Source organism: Pollicipes pollicipes, unplaced genomic scaffold (genome assembly GCF_011947565.3).
Source record: "Pollicipes pollicipes isolate AB1234 unplaced genomic scaffold, Ppol_2.1 Scaffold_7261;HRSCAF=8764_pilon_pilon_pilon, whole genome shotgun sequence".
NCBI lineage: Eukaryota > Metazoa > Arthropoda > Thecostraca > Pollicipedomorpha > Pollicipedidae > Pollicipes > Pollicipes pollicipes.
The window spans coordinates 12,359,734-12,378,254 of NW_023597054.1; the positions used below are offsets into that span (position 1 = coordinate 12,359,734).

The 18,521-nt window shown below is 51.4% G+C and overlaps 1 protein-coding gene across 1 annotated transcript in view; it reads right to left on the bottom strand.

The window, feature by feature from the left end:
* Nucleotides 1-18,521, bottom strand: part of LOC119113043 (EF-hand and coiled-coil domain-containing protein 1) — a 48,914-nt gene that overhangs the window by 11,790 nt on the left and 18,603 nt on the right. The window contains exons 2-4 of the mRNA XM_037237362.1: nucleotides 3,765-3,941; nucleotides 2,397-2,896; nucleotides 255-437 (exon numbers count right to left, since the gene is read on the bottom strand). Coding sequence (XP_037093257.1) covers nucleotides 255-437; nucleotides 2,397-2,896; nucleotides 3,765-3,941 — 860 coding nt within the window. The remainder of the gene's footprint in view (nucleotides 1-254; nucleotides 438-2,396; nucleotides 2,897-3,764; nucleotides 3,942-18,521) is intronic.

Sequence of the window (18,521 nt, forward strand, 5' to 3'; positions counted from 1 at the left end):
CGGACCGGAACCCTTAATACGTTCTTTGGCCAACGCCCTGGGCCCTTAAATCAGGCCCAGAACAAGCCCTTAAATCGGCCCTTACATTATATTTACAATGCATTTAATTGGCCGATGCCATAATCTAAATCGTGTCCTAAATGGCCCGTAGGACAATGTAGGCCCAAGAAGAGGCACGTGTCCCTGTGCTACCTCCCCTGCCTGCGCCACTATGTGACAGCGACCGGCTCTGGTGTCCGGCTGGTTGCCCTGACCTGGACTGATGGAGGTTGCGCAGCGCGGTGCGGCCCTCCTCCAGCGCCGTCTGCCGCTCAGCCAGCTGGGCTCGAGTCCAGTCCAGCTGGTGGTCGGCGCGCCCGTGCGCCAGCCGCTCCATCTCCAGCTGGTGCTGGCTCGCCTGCAGCTCGCTCTGCAGCAGCTTCACCTCATCCCGCGTCCTGGCGTGCACACCGGGCATCACTGTGTGAAGGCACGCACTCCAGGTCACACAGGCGCCACTGCGTTAGCAGGGTGTCACCGTATGCACCGGGCGTCGCTCCTCAGGCAGCGTGCTCAATCGTGCACACCAGGCGTTACCGCTTATATCAGGACTCACTGGACAAAGCGCACCCTGAGGTGCATACGGTGGCACCCTGCTCAAAGTGGGCTGCTGGACACACACCGACACCATCTGCTGGGCATGTAAAACGGACCTTGCTGGATACACAGACCTCGCTGTATAGTCTTGCCATGCTGCACACATCAGCTATCACCGTTTGTGCTGGACGGGCGCTGTACACACCGGACCTTACTGTACCCACCGGATTTTATTGTATATACCGGAGATGCTGTATATACAGATATCGTTGCAGGTAAGAGGCTTCACCAGTCCTCAGCGCATGTGCATTAGAACTTACTGCGTACGCCATGTCTCACTGAAATTTATCGGGAGTTACTGCATACACCGGGCCTTACTAAATACACCGGCACCATCGTATCTACCGGATATCATTACACGCACACGTTCTCATTGCATACCCGAGCCGCTGCTGTACGTACCGTCGTACCCGTACACAGTACACATGAATCACATCTGCAAATACGTGTCATCACGCCCACACAAGTCATTCACGGGCACGGCAGCCCGGACTGCGCACACCAGTCCGCACTGCACACACCAGTCCTTACTTCACACAGCAGTCCACACTGCACACACCAGTCCTTACTTCACACACCAACCCGCACTGCACACACCAGTCCTTACTTCACACACCAGTCCGTACTGCACACACCAGTCCACACTGCACACACCAGTCCTCACTGTACACACCAGTCCGCACTGCACACACCATTCCAGCACTGCACGCACCAGTCCACACTGCACACACCAGTTCGCACTGCACACACCAGTCCACACTGTACACACCAGTTCGCACTGTACACACCAGTCCACACTGCACACACCAGTCCGCACTGCACACACCAGTTCGCACCGCACACACCAGTCCACACTGTACACACCAGTTCGCACTGCACACACCAGTCCACACTGCACAAACCAGTTCGTGCTGCACACACCAGTCCACACTGCACACCAGTCCTTACTATACACTAGTCCACACTGCACACATCACCCGTCACTGTACACACCGCTCTTAAGAGCAATTAATGGCAACAAGAGTGAGTTATGTGCACTGCATGTTTAAACTAATTGCGTGCATTATCACCGTTCGGTAATCAGACAAGACATGAAAGCATTGAGTATCTTTCACCCCCTCTCCATCTCCACGCGTCTCACTACCTTTGCAGGTTGTGACAGTGCACCAAACGAGAAAGTGGTCGCAAGGGACGGCAATATCTTGATACTGTGCTGCATGTGTCGGGAAGCTGGAGAAAAGGCAACCTTTCTTTCCAGCTATTAAAATAATCAGTCGCGTCCATTTGTTTAATAAACGTCTGAGGATGAGGAAAGGGACAAAAGCAAAAGGTAGCAGGGCCAAATAAATGGTGTCAGCAAATGTTACAGCGCTGATTGCTGACATTATATCACAAGCCACTTTCTCGTTTGACAATTTCCACTTCGGAAACTCGCATTTGACGTGAAACGTACTGCGAAAAACCAGGCTGGTGAGAAAGCAAAAGAGACGGAGGGAACTTCCTCTTAATAAAAAGGCGACCATTGTGATGTAATGTAATGCATGCGTCATGTGATGCAAAAAAGGTCGAACAAAGCACTCTTGAGCCCCTCGCGTCTCCCTAGAATGCCCCTTCTCCAACACGACACCACATGCGCCGCTCAGGAGCATCAGCGGTCGACCATCTGCGTCGGTCACTGGCGTGACATGGAACGGTGACCTGGCGGCGACATGGCCGACGCCATGGTCTTCCCGCGTCCCGCTGGGTTGACGGCCCCTCACCTGGCGGCGGCCGCCTCGGCGGCCATCAGGTCCTGGCGCGCCAGCAGCACCTGGCGATCCTTGCCGCGCAGTGTGCCGCGCGCGCCGCACACGGCCGCGCGCGAGCGCTCCAGGTCCGACTGCGTGAGCCGCAACGCCTCGTGCGTGCGCTCCAGCTCGTCCTCCAGCGAGAGCTCAGGGTGGTAGGGTGCGCGCGGCTCGCTGATGGCGCGCAGCTCACGGATCAGCGCGTCAAAGTTGCGCTGCGCCTCGCTCAGGGAGCGATTGGTCTCGGCCTCGATGGCCTCACCGCGCTGCGAGTCGGCGTCGGCGGCATCGGCAGCGTCGGCGGCGTCGGCAGGTGGGAGCGGGCGGTGGCCATCGCACGGCGCGTCGCTCTCAGCTGAGCGGCCCATGGTGGGCTCCTCGAGCTGCTGCTGGGCGCGCAGCTCGAGGCCGATGTTGCGCGCGTCCGAGACAGCTAGCGAGCGGCGCAGGTCCTCGACCAGCTCGCGCAGTGCCTGCAGCTCGCGCTCCAGCAGCAGCAGGCTGGCCGCCTCGTCGCTGACGGCCGGGGCGCCGCGCGGCGGCCGTCGCTCGCCGCGGCCCGACCTGCGGCGACCGGCGGCGGCGGGGGCCGGCGGCCGCGCCGTGCGCAGCGCCCTCTCGATGGCGTCGACGGCGCCGGCGCGACGCACCACCGTCACCTCGACGTCGACCAGCGGCGCACTGGCGACCGCCGGCGGCGCCGTCGTCACGCCGAAGTGCGCGCACACGGCGTGCCGGAAGGCAGCCGGACCGAGCGCGGGTTGGCCGGCGTCGGCGCCGCCGTCGGCGCTGTCGGCCGGAAATAGCGGCCGGCCGTCCAGCAGGGCGCAGAGCCGGTGCAGGTCGGCGCGCCCGACGCCGGCCGGCCCGGCCAGCTGACTGTAGACCAGGCCCAGGTACTCATCCAGCCCGAGCGCCAGCACCACGGCCGCGTTCGGCGGGTCGGCTGGTGGCGGCCGCGCGCGCGCTGCCAGAGCCCGGCCCAGCAGCCGCCCTGGCCGCGACTCCGACTCCAACTCCGACTCCGACTTCGCCTCCGGCTCCGACTTCGGCTCCGGCTCCGACTTCGGCTCCGGCTCCGACTTCGGCTCCGGCTCCGGCTCCGGCCGCGTGGACTGTCTGGTGACAACGCTCGGCATGATGTCACTTGTCACGCTTCGTTGACGTCATGTCCGCTATTCACTGACGTTATCGTTTCCGATGAGGATCTCACAAACGTCTCTCCCGCGCGGCACCTGGCTGATCTCTAAATCTCCGACGCTGGTATTCTTACCCACTTGTAATTACCGTGCCTCTTGGGTCCTTGGATGCATCACTTGTGACCTTGTATTCCACACTGACATCACCGGCGCCCTCGCACTGCTCGCTGAGCCTCGCGTGGCTTCTCGCCGACACCTGTGACCTCACGCTGACGTCATCAGCGCCTCCACCCCGAGCGCGGCCGCGGTTTCCGACCGCCGTCTCCCGTGGCTCGCGCTGCATCGGGCCGGCTTCAGTGCAGAGCCTCGCGGTGTCGTGCTGCCGACCGGGACACGCCGCACACCGCCAGCAGAGCGCCGACCGACTGACATCCGCGCCGGGCCGCGGAGAAAACGCGACGAAAAGTAAAAGTCAAAGAGCAAACACGACCCGGACCACCGGGCCGGCGGCCGGTTCGGCTTGCGCCACCGCGACGTCGCGCCGTCCAATTGCTCTGGCGAAACGAGCTCGCATCAATTATACCGACGTCACGCTTAAACAACTGCGTTTTCATCCGGCGTCGGGCCTTGCCGCCGGCGTGCCGAGGGCCGGCTCGAGCTGAGTAATGCTTGCTTGCTCATGCATACACAACCCGACAAACAGGTCTGCGCGATTTCATTTGAGGTGCGTGACAAGGTGCGGTTTTTCGGCTGCTGCGCCGCTCGGTGACCCACTGAGAGATGGCCCGACATTCCGCACGTGACGGCAGATGGCCGGCCGGCAAACGGTGCAGGGTTCCGCGGGGAGCCCCGTATCGTGGTCGATGCGTTCTCGATGCAAAGGTCGCCGTTGCCGGGCAGAAGGTATCCGCTGCTGCTGTAAGAAAAGGCGCTGTTGCGACATGCAGACCGGTGATAGAGCAGTCTGCGCATTCCTGGCGAAATCCAAACGACGACGTCGTGACGGGCTGGTAGATCCACACTGGGACCTTGCGACATCCGAAGACATTCAGCGTCTAAATAGCTTCAGATCCGACCTTCTGACACCGGCGGCGACGGCGTCTTGTTTCGACACTGCGTGGCATTGTGTATAGTATTTCAGAGCACGGGTACATAGATCTGACAGCTTGCACGGTGCCGTGACGTTAATGACAGCACATTATCGCGAGCGTCTCCTCTACAGTCACCTCTCGCTCTTCCCAGCATCTCCCCAATCTGGAAACGTAAACTTGCTCTTATTCTGATAAAGCATGCCTTTTTGTTCTGTTTTCTCTCAATCCATGCTAAAGCCTGCAACATATCGCGTTACTTTCCAGTTTCAGGGTCACCCGCGGGCTGCGCAAGATCTCCCCTGCCCTCAGAACCCCACCGACCCAGTCCCGGCCTGAACACTGGGCCGGCGGTGCTGCCGTGCCCGACACATGCCGTGCCCTTGCCCCCACCGCCTTCCAGCCGACCGTGGATACGCTTGCGCCGTCCCAGAGCGGCGAAGATAGCGGTGTGGCGACATAATTAGCCCCAATCTGACGAATGGAAATGAGTTCCTGCAGGCGAGCGATATACGAACCCTCACGGCAGAACCGGCCTCCGCGTGCGGGAGAGCGCGGTCGTCAGGGTGAAAGAGCCGGGACGGGGGGGGGAGGGGGGGGAGGGGGGGGGGGCGTCGCGTCGGACGAAATTAGCCGGGCTCAGTCGGGTGACGAAGCCCGTCGCCGCCGACAGCGCAGCGGCTGGCTCGACGGAAGTCGTGAATCGTCGTGCCAATCGCCGTCTCCGCCCATTGAGCGCGCGTCGGCGGCCGGGCCGAGTCGATACGGGGCCGAGCTGTCGCCACGCCGCCGCCGGGCCCGCCGTCTGGCACACCTTCTCTACGTGAGCAGCAGTTTCAGCTGAGCATGTGTCCAGACTAAGTTGCGGCGTTATGGCAATATGTCTCCGGTCGTTTTGTCACCATATATCGCCTGTCGGGTCGGTTGCCTCGCGTCCGCATATTCCCTGTTGCGAAAGAGACCTCGTCGCCTGGCGTCTCGCTCCAGCTCGGTGGCTCCGACTCGGCTGGTCTCCTGCCGGGTCCGCGCCGACAGGCGGTGGTAAACAGACCAACTGTTGGGCGTAAACAAATGATCTCACGTGCGTCGCGGCCCGCCCACGACACCCAACTGGGCCAGCCCGCCGCTGCTCCCGCGCGGCTCGCCAGGTGTGCCAGCACTCACATGTTCACAAGGCAGGGACGCTTTCAGCCGGCGTGTGAACCTTTACGAAGAGTAAATAGGAGATGGAAATGAGAACACGGAAACAAAACGGGAACTGGCTTTTAATTGTTGGCTATGACCAAAACCGGCTCACAGCATTCACTATTCAATGATAATTAAGTAATCCCGTAAACTGGACGACACATCACAACGTGAATTGCAGCGATGATCGTCTTTGAAATCACAGGGGTCAGCTGTGTGAAATAAAAACTATGCGCTGCCTACTTTTTACCCTCTGATTCGAAATCCGTTACCATCACAATAACAAGCAAAACGGATCAAAGAGAGGACATATGCTTTAATGTGTATTTGTTATCGCGCATGCTTCCCCAGCACTGTTTCGTCAATAATGCAAGCAATGAATGCAGACAGCAGCAAGGTCGGTGACAATAATTTATCTTCTAAATCTAGTTACAGATCGCATCATTATCACAACGATCTTAAGGAAATAAACCAGTACAGTTTCAGAATGCATAAGCAGCGGACCTGCGGAAAGGAGAGATGTTTATATGTGTGGTGGATTTCTGTCCCGCTCCTTTCAGCCAATTGCATAACCGATTCAGCAACTTGTGTTCTCGACAAAAGTTCAGTTATGCGTGTCACATACATCCATTGTGAGGCCTGCAATGGCATGCAGCCTGCACGTTGCACAGATCAAATCCAGTCACACTCCGTCCCCAAACCAGTCATTTAACGATTCAGATCCAGTCATCGCTTCCAGTGAGTTTCAATAATTATAGAGGGAACTATGAGCAACCTTCGGAAGCTGGATAGAATGAGGTGTTCAAAAATAGAGAACACCACATCCGGTTTCATTCACGATGAGTGCTTAGCGAAGCGGACAGACTACGCAGCCTGGTAAGTTTACCCAAATCCGACCGCGTTCTGCTTGCCTAACTGTTCGATGAATTGGTTGTAAGGATAATTGTACGTCATCAGTTTATCATAGCTCAAGATATTTTATATGTGCCAATACGGCTCCTCATCATGAGCTGCGGGGATGTACGCGATGAGGATACATTGGATGCGTAATGATCCTCTGCTTAAGGAATAGGTGCACATCACATGGCTTACACGGATTTCATCATTGTCAGTACTTGTACATGGCCGTCCAGTGTGGAACAGTGGTGGTCTGTATTTCTCTTAACACAAATCGTGCAAAGAACGTGGTGATCGCATATGGTGTGGCATACTCCTGTGTGATTTTCTTGCGTGCAATGCATGTTGTGAGGCCTTTAAGTCCCTTGGACCTGCTTTGAAGGACACAAACGCCAGGGTCGCACGGATGGCAGGTCTGCGCGCAGGCCAACGATGAGCCATATGGTCTCACCGCGCTTACTGTACCCCAGTCATCATCCGACTTAGCACCACCCGCAGTCAGAGTGACACCGAGTTCAGTGTACCGGGACAAGGCGAGCTCTGCGTCTCGTCCAGCGCTGGGACCGAGACGCGTCCTGCGCCGCTGCCCCCCCATCGGTCGGTCCGGCTGAACGCTGCCACCTGCAGCATCCGTGCCGAGCACGCGCGTTGCATGCGAAATCCATCCCCATAGCAGGAGCTGTGGCGACGCCATCGATGCCGTCCTTGATCGGTAATGCATTTCGTGGTCGCCGGTGAGCTCTCATGAACGAGGCCTTGCGGTGTGTGTCTTAAGGCTAGGTGAAATCATCACTGTCAGCACTCGTTGGGGTGCCAGCGTTGCTTGGAATGCATTCAATTCGAGGTCGTTGGCCGCTGTGCTCTGGGCTTTCATCAAGACCATCGGTTCGTGAAAATGATTGTTGAGCCAAGGCGAGGGTCCGGCAACCCAACCTTCTCCAAAATATGTCCCTCAACGAACTTAAACGGTTTATTTTGACGATCGGTATTTTTCACTTCTTAGTTTTGCATCATTTATCGGGTAGCCCCTTATTTCACATCAGGGTATTCATGAAATTATTTCCAACGAATACGAGTTTTGTGTGTATTCGAGTTTGCGTCGTTTGTTTTCATATTCCTACAAAACATTGGACGCCCAAATCTACACTGGAAGGCTAGATTCACGTTGAGAAGGGCATAACCTCCTCAAAGAATGCAGCTCTACACTCCTCGCTACCAAAGCGGGCTGTTAAATTATACCTTAAACGTATTCCCTTAACAAGATGATGCATACAGCGCATGTTTGATGTCCAGCACGTCGCCTGAAGGTAGCGATGCTGTGGTTGCATTTGCGGGCAGACAAAGCTCCTGTCCAAGTGCACGCCTCGTTTTTTCGTGCCGTTCATTAGAATGTCGAATTGGGTTATAAATTAAGGGGAACGAAAAAGGAGGAATGACGAGCGTTCAGATAGCCGGCTGCGGAACAGAATGGTATACTTATATACATATATATGTAGATATATATATATATATATATATATATATATATATATATATATATACCTTCCAGTGGCTGTTGGTCTCGAAATAATGAATCAAATGTGATGCCAGCAGATGTCAAGCTATAATCAAGGATGGAAGCGCGCACCTGCACAAATTCAAGCTCTCAAGAGTCATTCATGAACAGTGTTTAGTCAAGCTTTGCACCGAAGAGCAGACGTCAGCTGGCGCTGGTCGCTTCTGCACGCGACCCGAGCCTGGTTGGCGTCGCCAGGCAAGCGTCAACAGCAAACTGACACGGACAGGTGCTCCAGACTGCTGTGCACGTGCTTTTTTCGCGCATCGCGGAAGACGCTGGCAACTGCGGACCTCGCGGGAAGGATATGAGAACAGCGAACTCGTCGCAGCGAGACCGGCAAAAGTACGTCGACCCAGCCCGCCGTCCGGCGTGGGTAATAGCCCTCACTTGGCGGCACGTTCTGAAGTTAGTTGAGTCAGTGATCAACTCTTGTCGACCATTGACCCACATGAATAAGTTGATTACCTTGCACTGCTTGTGACGAGTGTGTTTGCGTTCTGAGCAATGTTCCTAACTCTTCCACCGTTGTTTCACCAATTTGATCATGAGTTTTAAGGGAGTTTTTCACATTTGGATGGGGTTTTGAACTGAACTAACCATCTTCAATGCCATTCGGCGCAGTTCACACCAATGCTCTTCTGAAGACTTAAGCCCATCTGGTTTCTGGGTTACACATCTACGAAGATCAGCTGAATATTTCGAGACTATTTCAAGGTCACCCAGAATCCGTAACACCATAACAACATCATTCAAATCCTACCATTCTATTAGCCATGTGGTGATCAAGACCAGGGAAAATGAAATTGTCAAGTCGCTCATCTCTGGCGTTCATGAACATTATTTCCAAATATGACAGCCGTCGATTGGCTCTCAGTCAATTTCGTGCGAGGTGCGATGACGTAAAGCACGTATTGCGGACCTTATTTACTAAGCAGAGAAATTGTGTTGATTAGAGCAGTGTTGTTCACTTAAAGTATTCCAATAGTTTATAACTAAGCTTATTTCATAGCAGTTGATGCCTGCTTTATTATGTTCAAAACTCACCTTATGTGCGGGAAAAGTGTGGGAAAACCTGCGTCGTACATCAATATGTGCATAAATGCCACTCGTCAGTCCGAGGAAGGGCCAAAGTGGCTGATGCCCACTTCCCCCCCCCCCCCCCCCCGGCCCCTGAGCCAAGAGGGTTACACCATTAGACCAGGGGTCAAGTTTGTTATTCAGGTGGTAAATTAAGTAGCTTTGAAGCAGGTAATTCGTAAATTAAGCCCAGCGAGGCTATTAAGTGCGTTGAAATGCGTCGCAATAAACAAAGTTCTGTTATGATCTAAGACTGCGAAATGTTTGTAGACGGGTACTGATTGGGCTCTCAAATTTAGTTGCGTAGTGCTTTAGGCACCTTAATGGAAGCGCCACCATTGGAGTAAAAACTGTTAACAAGTTGTACCCTTGAGAGGACAGAGTAAAACAGGCATGCGGGGGCAGGAACGCTTAAAGAAGGGCAAGGGAAAGAAACAGTAAGTTCAAGACCTAGAAAATGCATGGCGTCCTACTGGAAGTAAAAGAAAAACATGGACGTACTACTAGGAATCGGCGGGATGCTGGGGTGACTGCAGGAATGATGAAATATTGAGGATCAGTTGCGTAGCCGGGATTTCGCCCAGAAGGGGCCCGCATCTGGCCTCCAAGGGCCATGTTAGCCAAGGAAACCTCTCGTCGTTGCTCAATTTTCTGACCGTTTTCTGACCCCAAAGACCTGCAAGTACCTGAAGCAGTCTACAAGTACTGAAGCACTCGTCCCCAAGATTTGTACCCATTTCCCTGCCACCTCCTGGGCAGGGGAGCGTAGCCCGAAAGGCGCCGCTTGGCTGCAGCACCGTTAATATAGTGAAATAATGGAAAGGGCGCAGGAACACGATGAGACTTTATGAATCTTTGTAAATATGACGACGCCTACGAAGACGACGACTATGAAGGCAACGAAGTGAGCTGTTGACCTTTACCTTCATATGTAAATCAGGACTGGTTCTGTCTAACATTTGAAGGGTGTTTTAGGTCACGACGTCACCTAGCCTGAAAATGTTCCTTTTTCATTAGATTGAAATGACCGTTTGTGTTTCTTTGACAGTGTTTGAAGTGTTGTGACAAGTGGCTTATAGATTGTCAACGTGCCAGGTTTTAGCAGTTCTGCTTGTTATCGTCAAGCGCCCCAAAATGCTTTTTAGTCATAGCAGTATTGTTATTGTTCTCTAAAGAATGCCTTTTACTTTAATATGAAGGCTGACTTGCATCCCCAGGCGTAAGATAGGTAAGCTATATGTGATGTGGTACGTGTCGCAACACTCGTCACCAAAATCAGGTGTTAACAATAGTTCATAGTTCATTCCCGTTGATTGTTTTCTTAGCACGGAGATAAGAAGCTTCTGCGATACCACTTCTTTTTCTTCATTTGAGGTAATATGTGCTCTTTTGGGGGCAATGTACCCCCTAAGCATGAGGCTGCTTCTCCCCGCGTGAACCTGTTTGGTTAACTCACATCCGTGTTCGTGTAGCCTGCTTAACTCGTTCCGATCTTGTGCCGCTGTGACCAATACTCCGCGTAAGTGGGGTCCAGTTAGATTTTCACAATTTACATGTCTACATGTTTACATGTACACCGTCGAAAAGTACATACTTGCAGTCAAATCATGTTGGCGAATCAGAGAAACAGCGTTCCCTAAAAAATTGTTACACTCTGATCCGCGCCACCCTGAATCAGTTCGTGCCACCGGCGCTGGCGCGGCAGGAGAAGACAGCTCGTGCTGCGTCCGACAAACGGCCGGTGCCAATGCGACGGTATGCTGGAGTCCGTCATTGCACAGAACAGGGTCTCGCACAGAATCACTTTGCTGTCACGGCACCGTGAATGATATGCATCCAACCGCATCAGTTTTCCGAGCCAGTACACAGCTCGTGGCTGGCGCAGGCGCAGCTTCTGAATAATGCAGCAGAGTAACCGGCGTGTCGGCCCATCAGCTGACACCGCTCCACAAAACGCTGCGGCGAGGTCGGAGAGAGGTATGGGGGAGTGACGGGGTACAGCTGCACAGGTCATTCCGAGCGTGGACACGGTGCTGTCACTGAAGGGGGTTATGGCGTGTGTTTTAGCGCCCGTCAGCACCACACGGTAAAGTCGGCCATGAACAGAGCTGCCACCTTTGAGTTCACAGGGCCGCAACACGCGGGCTTAAAAGCCTGCACGGCCTCTGGCGCTTATTGCTGGCTACACTGCGGTTTTTGGTGGATGTGCCACATATACAGCTCCAACACCTGTGTTTACTAACCACAAATTTGTATATGTTTATGGAAAAGGTTATCTGTCTCAACAAAATTGATAAAATGGTGAAGTTTTTTTCGTAGTAAAGCTTTCCAGTTATGCAATGCGCATAAATAGATAATCAATAACATGATGTGGCCTCAATAGTAGACTATCACGGCTTGATAACTGTACCACCTGCAGTAAAGGCGCAATTACCTGAGCACAAGAGCAACAACCATTCTGAAGTGATCTGATATTAATGGTAGATGCTGGCATGAGTGCTTTCTATGCAATTTACGGGTTCCAGCTTTAACCCACAGCAACCTTACCAGTTTAACTATTTCTCCCTGCTCAGCTCACTCAAGCATATGTTGCAGAACTACAGCTTTCGATTTTGCACACCAGTTGTCAAAGAAATCACGGGTTACGGATAACACGAGTCGCATGCAATCACGCAATGGCTTTTCTGCGCATCTGATTGATGCAACTACACAGGACACGTTCAAATAGCAAACACCACACAATACCTAGACTGCATTGATACCATGGCCTTGCATTGGAATTCCAAAACATCCTACGAAATACACAGCAGATACTAATCCAGTCTTCCGCAGCTCAGGCCCTGCCTGCAAATTAGGTAATTTGATAACGCAACGCTTTCAACTGTGTGCGTGCTCTGATTTGTTTGTTTTTAGTCAGAAGGAAAGCCACAGGAAGACACCGATCACCGAACCACCATAGTAAAGATTCAGAATAAACGCCAGGAAGGACGAAATCGGTGCAAGGAGATGGGCAAGGTTGGTCCTTGCTGTCACCTGTACAGAGGGGCTCGGATGCCTATCTAAGAATGGCCTTTACGTAACGTATGGACAAGAGTGCATTTGCTAGTCACAGTTGAATGGATCATCAGCTGTTCATGGACAAGGCATGAGGTCATTTATGCCCTACTCGTCTGTCGCTAGATGCTATGCGTACCTTCTGCGTCGATCGCTGACTGTCATGTGGCAGGAATATGCCGAGGCTAGCCAGCATCATGTGTACCTCATACCAAAGGCATCAGCAGTATAGATCCAGAATTAAAAGAACAGCTTTGTAAGAAAACTCTAAGCTTGTTACTAGGCTCAGACAGCCGTAGTCAGCCATTAAGGTACCATGTGCTACCTACGCAATTGGAAAGGTGTTCTTGTGGTACCTGTTGCCCGTGACTAATGTTGTTCTTGATATTCGTTTCACATGTTTTAATATGTGAGGTCGGGCATTTTTCATTGCATACATCAATTTATTCTTACTTTATTATTATATAATTATAATTGCATACTTTATTCTTATAAGTCGTTCAGTGCATTAGTGAGGAACTTTCGTCACATAGATAAGACACTAGTAGCAGCCTTATTCCTCGGAAAAATCAGGAGTTATATAGCTAGGTTGATTTTTGGCGATATGCCGTTCTCGAAACAATAGCAGAAGTGAATTCAAAATTCCCTGCCAATGATCCTACCCGATTTTTCAGTTTTTTTTTCAAAGAGCAAGCCACAGTTTTTACTGGACACCAACATTCAGAGGATTAAACAAAGGGCGATTGCCAGCCATTACCAAGATACAGTGCCTATCTAAGAATTTGAATGCCCGGACTTGCGTGTACATGCAAACAAATTCAATCAAAAAGGCATCACGCATCACGCGTCATTCACACATGCAAGCGAGCTGAAGTAAAGAGACATCACACATCGCGCACCAATTATGTATGCAAACGGTTTCAATTGGACAGGCATCGCACATCACGCGACAGGCATTACTTACACATGTAAAATATCTTAAGCTAGCACATATCACACATAGAGACACATATCACGTTCGCATAATTGGCCATGATGAGCCCTGTATGTTAAGATTTGGTCGCCGACTTTTTGTAAGAATAGATTCACTGAATTTCCTGTCTGGGTGGTCCTGTGCTCCGTAGATAACTTTGAGCTTTAAAAGGGGCATATCGTTCATACATCCCTAGATTTCAGCCTGAGCATGCTTTGTCCAAAAATGGTTACCGAAAGGGGCATTCCCTGTTTTGTTTTCAGCGTCTCGCAGGTGTTCATTATGTCTCAAACGAACAGGGCGCATGGACTCCCCGACATAGACCATGTCCACCTCATGTTTTTCACACCGTTTACACTTAATTTTGTAAACAACGATTTTTTTGCGCGCAAACCCCTTGAAACCCAGAACTGTATAAATGACATCTGTTTCCACCCGGGCACTTAGGTTTCAAGATGGGAGATTTCACCAGGGACTTTTTAAGCCTTTTGTCTTTTTCTCAAGCCACACGTATGCGCAGTTTTGATCTTTTAACAGTGTTTGATTTTCCGAAACAAATGCACATCTATGTAAGGTAGCGTTAAGAAACCGTCTGCCGATAGGACGCGTTACCGCCTCCAACCACCCATCCTCCCACGCGCTCTAGACTTTTTTACTTCTTCCAACATTCTACCTAAAAGTTGCGGAGAATACCCGCTACTGTAGGGAATGTGTGGTAGGAGGCGCGAAAAAAACGTTGTTTACGAAATCAAGTGTAAACGGTGTGAAAAACATGAGATGGACATGGTCTATGTCGGGGAGTCCATGCGCCGTATCCGTTTGAGATATAATGAACACCTGCGAGACGCCAAAATAAAACAGGGAATATCCCTTTCGGTAACCATTTTGGACAAAACATGCCCAGGCTGAAATCTAGGAACGTATGGACCCTGTGCCCCTTTCAGAGCTCAAAGTTGTCTACAGAGCACAGGGCCACCCAGACAGTAAAATCAGTGAATCTATTCTTATGAAAAGTCGGCGACCAAATCTTAACATACAGGGCTCATCATGGCCAATTATGCAAACGTGATATGTGCCTCTATGTGTGCTGCGTGCCAGCTTAAAATCGTTAACGTGTGCAAGTAATGCCTGTCGCGTGATGTGCGATGCCTGTTTAATTAAAACCGTTTGCATGTATAATTGGTGCGCGATGTTCGATACCTGTTTACTTCAACTTGCTTCTATGTTTGAATGACGTGTGATGCGTAATGCCTTTTTGCTTGAATTCGTTTGTATGTACACTTATGTCCGGGCATTCTAATTCTTAGATAGACACTGTATCTTGGTAATGACTGGCAATCGCTCTTTGTTTCATCCTCTGAATGTTGGTGTCCAGTAAAAACTGTGGCTTGCCGTTTGAAAAAAGAATAACCTGAAAAATCGAGTAGGACCATCGGCAGGGAATTTTGAATTCGCTTCTGCTATTGTTTCGAGAAAAGCATGTTGCCGAAATAGCAACCTAACTATATCTCTATTTCTCTGGTTTTTCCGGGGAATAAGGCTAATACTACTGTCTTACTGATGTTTTTTTGTGGGATTGACAACTTGGCTGGTTTGAAGTACTTGCTGCCTTTGGGGTTTTGATTTCCAAGGTTTGGTTACGAGAGGCATTCTTACACACACACACACACACACACACACACACACACACACCACACACACACACACACACACACACACACACACACACACACACACACACACACACACACACACACACACACATATATATATATATATATATATATATATATATATATATAGATATATATATAGATAGATAGATAGATAGATAGATAGATAGATAGATATATATATATATATATATATATATATATATATATATATATATACAGAATAGATAGATAGATATGACTGGAAAATCTCACATGAACCCAAGTGTCAATTCAGTCTTTTTTTTGCATGCTTATGCTGGTCGAAGTTCTTTGATTTTTTCCATCCAAGGTATTGCCTGGCCATTCCATATTGATAGCCTTTTGAACGACCAAAAGGATTTTGTCTCAGACAAGAGGGTTGCATGCCTGGACCACGAGGATTGCAGGCATTTCTTTCAGCGGTCTCTTCAAAATGAACCAAAGCTCCAAATCTTGAAAATAATAAAATACAATAACTTCGCTGGATGTTGGAACAACAGGTGAAGAAATAGATAGCTGTAGAGTTATAGATTCTTGTGGTGTCCCTTATATTATGATATGGTCAAGTATGTGTGCCTGGAATGAAAAAATAAGGTCTCTTGAGAGCCATGAGACAGGTCAGAGAAAGGTCAGGACAGGTTTTCAAATTTGTGTGTAGGGTGGGTTCCCTCGCTTGCTTTCCATATCTCAAAAAGAAGCAGCTCTAGTCTTAAGTCCAGGTGCCATCCCAGCCGTGCATTCGCTAATCATCACGTTAATAATGGTGATGATGGTTCAGAAATATCACTGCATCTAATGCGTTTTGTCCGTGTGAGTTGTTTTTTGCATTTTCTGCAGCATCATAAACTTGATTCATTTTTTTAATCAACGGTCCTCAGCAAAGCAAGAGAGCTTTACCGGCCTTGGGTCTCAGAGGTATTCTTATTTCTCACCTTTATGAACTACAGTGCCCCTGACGCCGGACTTAAGAGAACGTTGTTCTCCCCCCCCCCCCCCCTCCCTCCCGTATAAAGCTATAGAGCCCGCACCTATGAGTCTCATATACCCGACTGCATCAAATGGGCTTGAATGAAATCGTTTCATATCTCCTGGGCTCATCTGGGCTCCTTAAAATTCGCTAGATCAAACTTTGAAGCGTTTACGGTATTTGCTCTATCGTGTACCAGAACACGCTCATCAAATACCCGTACCAATTGGATCTGTTGGCGCTGATTTCCCCTGGTGCGTTCTCCCAGCTCTTCGTACCAATCACTGTAGGTGCCTAGTTGGGACACTGGATCGCTGGCAGCGGTATTCAGCCCCGGGCACAATCCCCAGTGTGGGCGTTCTCGTCATGTCTTAGTGCAGCGAACACCGTGCGTGCTTGCTTTTACCTTAAAGTGCGCCAGTGCGCCAAGCGTGTAACGTTCAGTGGAGGTACGGTGCGCTTGTTGTTCAATCGCAATAGTCATAGAGTCATCATTGATTGCATCAGGGCGACGTCCACACTTTGGATGTCCCGAAATCGATTTCCGGCGGGGCAACACTGCGTAGATGCTCTAAACAAATATTAGCGGCAGTTTTAACCCGCTTTTCCAGCAGCCACTTGAAAAAGTCTCTTGAAGTTGAAGAAAGCTTCGTGCATAACATTTCTGACAGCTGCGTCGTAGCAGTCCTCCTCCCCCCCCCCCCCTCCCTTCTCTCACTCCAACGAAGATTTTCCAAATGATGGTGGCAGCAGTGCGCCAAGTTCGCCGAAGAGTATCACGCCTCTGGGTGTTTTATAACCAATCGAATGCTCTAATCAGCAGCGGCACGACCGACCCGGCGCCGCCTCGGCAGACACGGGTAAGGCGAGCTCGAAAGGTCAGCCGGCCGGCTGCTGCGGCCAGGTAGCGGACTCCGCACAGCGCGCCTGCAACTAACACTCAAACGTCGCCAATTCATATACCCACGGGACCCGGATGGAAAGGTCAGCGTTCTGACCCTCGTGCGTCAAGTGAAGTGACCCTCGTGGAAGTGCGTCATGCCGCGCGGGGGTGGCGCTGCACTGTGTGGCGCTGTGGAATTGGTTGGGGGGCTGTTGGAATGCGGATTGGTCGTCCCTTGGCAGGGCGAAGGAACTAAGGGCCAGAAGGCTGACCCCCCAACTTTCTGAGATTTAGCATTGATCCCATTGGTGTTAGCTGGAAAACAAACAACGAAAATGTACGACGAAGCTCTTCCAACACTCTTCCGCCCAACCCTAGCCAAGGGCTGAGAGCACTTCCACCCACCCTAGCCAAGGGCTGAGAGCACTTTCCGCCCAGCCCTAGCCAAGGGCTGAGAGCACTTCCGCCCAACCCTAGCCAAGGGCTGAGAGCACTCTCACCCAAACCCTAGCCAAGGGCTGAGAGCACTTCCGCCAACCCTAGCCAAGGGCTGAGAGCACTTCCGCCCAGCCCTAGCCAAGGGCTGAGAGCACTTCCGCCGAAACCCACCCTACCCTAGCCAAGGGCTGAGAGCACTTCCGCCGAACCCACCCAACCCTAGCCAAGGGCTGAGAGCACTTCCGCCCAACCCTAGCCAAGGGCTGAGAGCACTTCCGCCCAACCCTAGCCAAGGGCTGAGAGCACTTCCGCCTAACCCTAGCCAAGGGCTGAGAGCACTCTCGCCCAACCCTAGCCAAGAAAAAGACGATACCCGCCGACCACCCACCCAGGGTCTGACGGGCTGAGCCGTGGCACCGGAAAGTACAGGGTGACAAGGGTATTCGGCCAGTTTGTCGCCCTCCTTTCATTTTCTGTCCAAGTGTCACATTGGACCAGTCACATCTCAGCCAGTCAGGTGCACGCCGCTGGTGCAGCTCTGACCAACGTCACCGGGAGTGTCCGTATCGTCAGCAACTCATCGCTGTCTGATATCTCCTGCGGCAAATATTCGCAGCGCTTGTTGAGTCCCCCTCCGATCTCACGCTTAGAGACCTTCCTTGAGGGCAAACTTAGAAAATAAAGCGATTTACCTCTATTGTAATGCAAGCTGCTAGGGGCTTTGGGAGTAGAACAGTGCGAGTGAGAATCTACTCGGGCATGGTTGGCACCAGGGCGGGGAAACTAGTGCGCCATCTGACAAACATTGTGTGTAGCGCTTCAGTTTATTGCCTTATTTTTCAGCCTACTTGTGATTGGCGAACATGCATTTCATGTGATCACTTGATTTTAAACCTATATTTGGCACGAGCGGTGACTTGGTGTGGGGAAGGCGTCCACAGAACGAAACCCAGCGGCTTGTAGGCGGCCTGGCAATGCTGCGCGAAAAAGCGACTCAACGACGAAATGGAATCTGGTTTACCCGTTTTGTGTTTTTTTTTTTTGTTGGAAAAAGTGTAGTATGTACGGGGCACATTTTAAACAACTTTCCGGAAAGCGAAGGTGCGCTTTCCTTCCCCTGCACACGCGCCCATAGTCGACTAGAA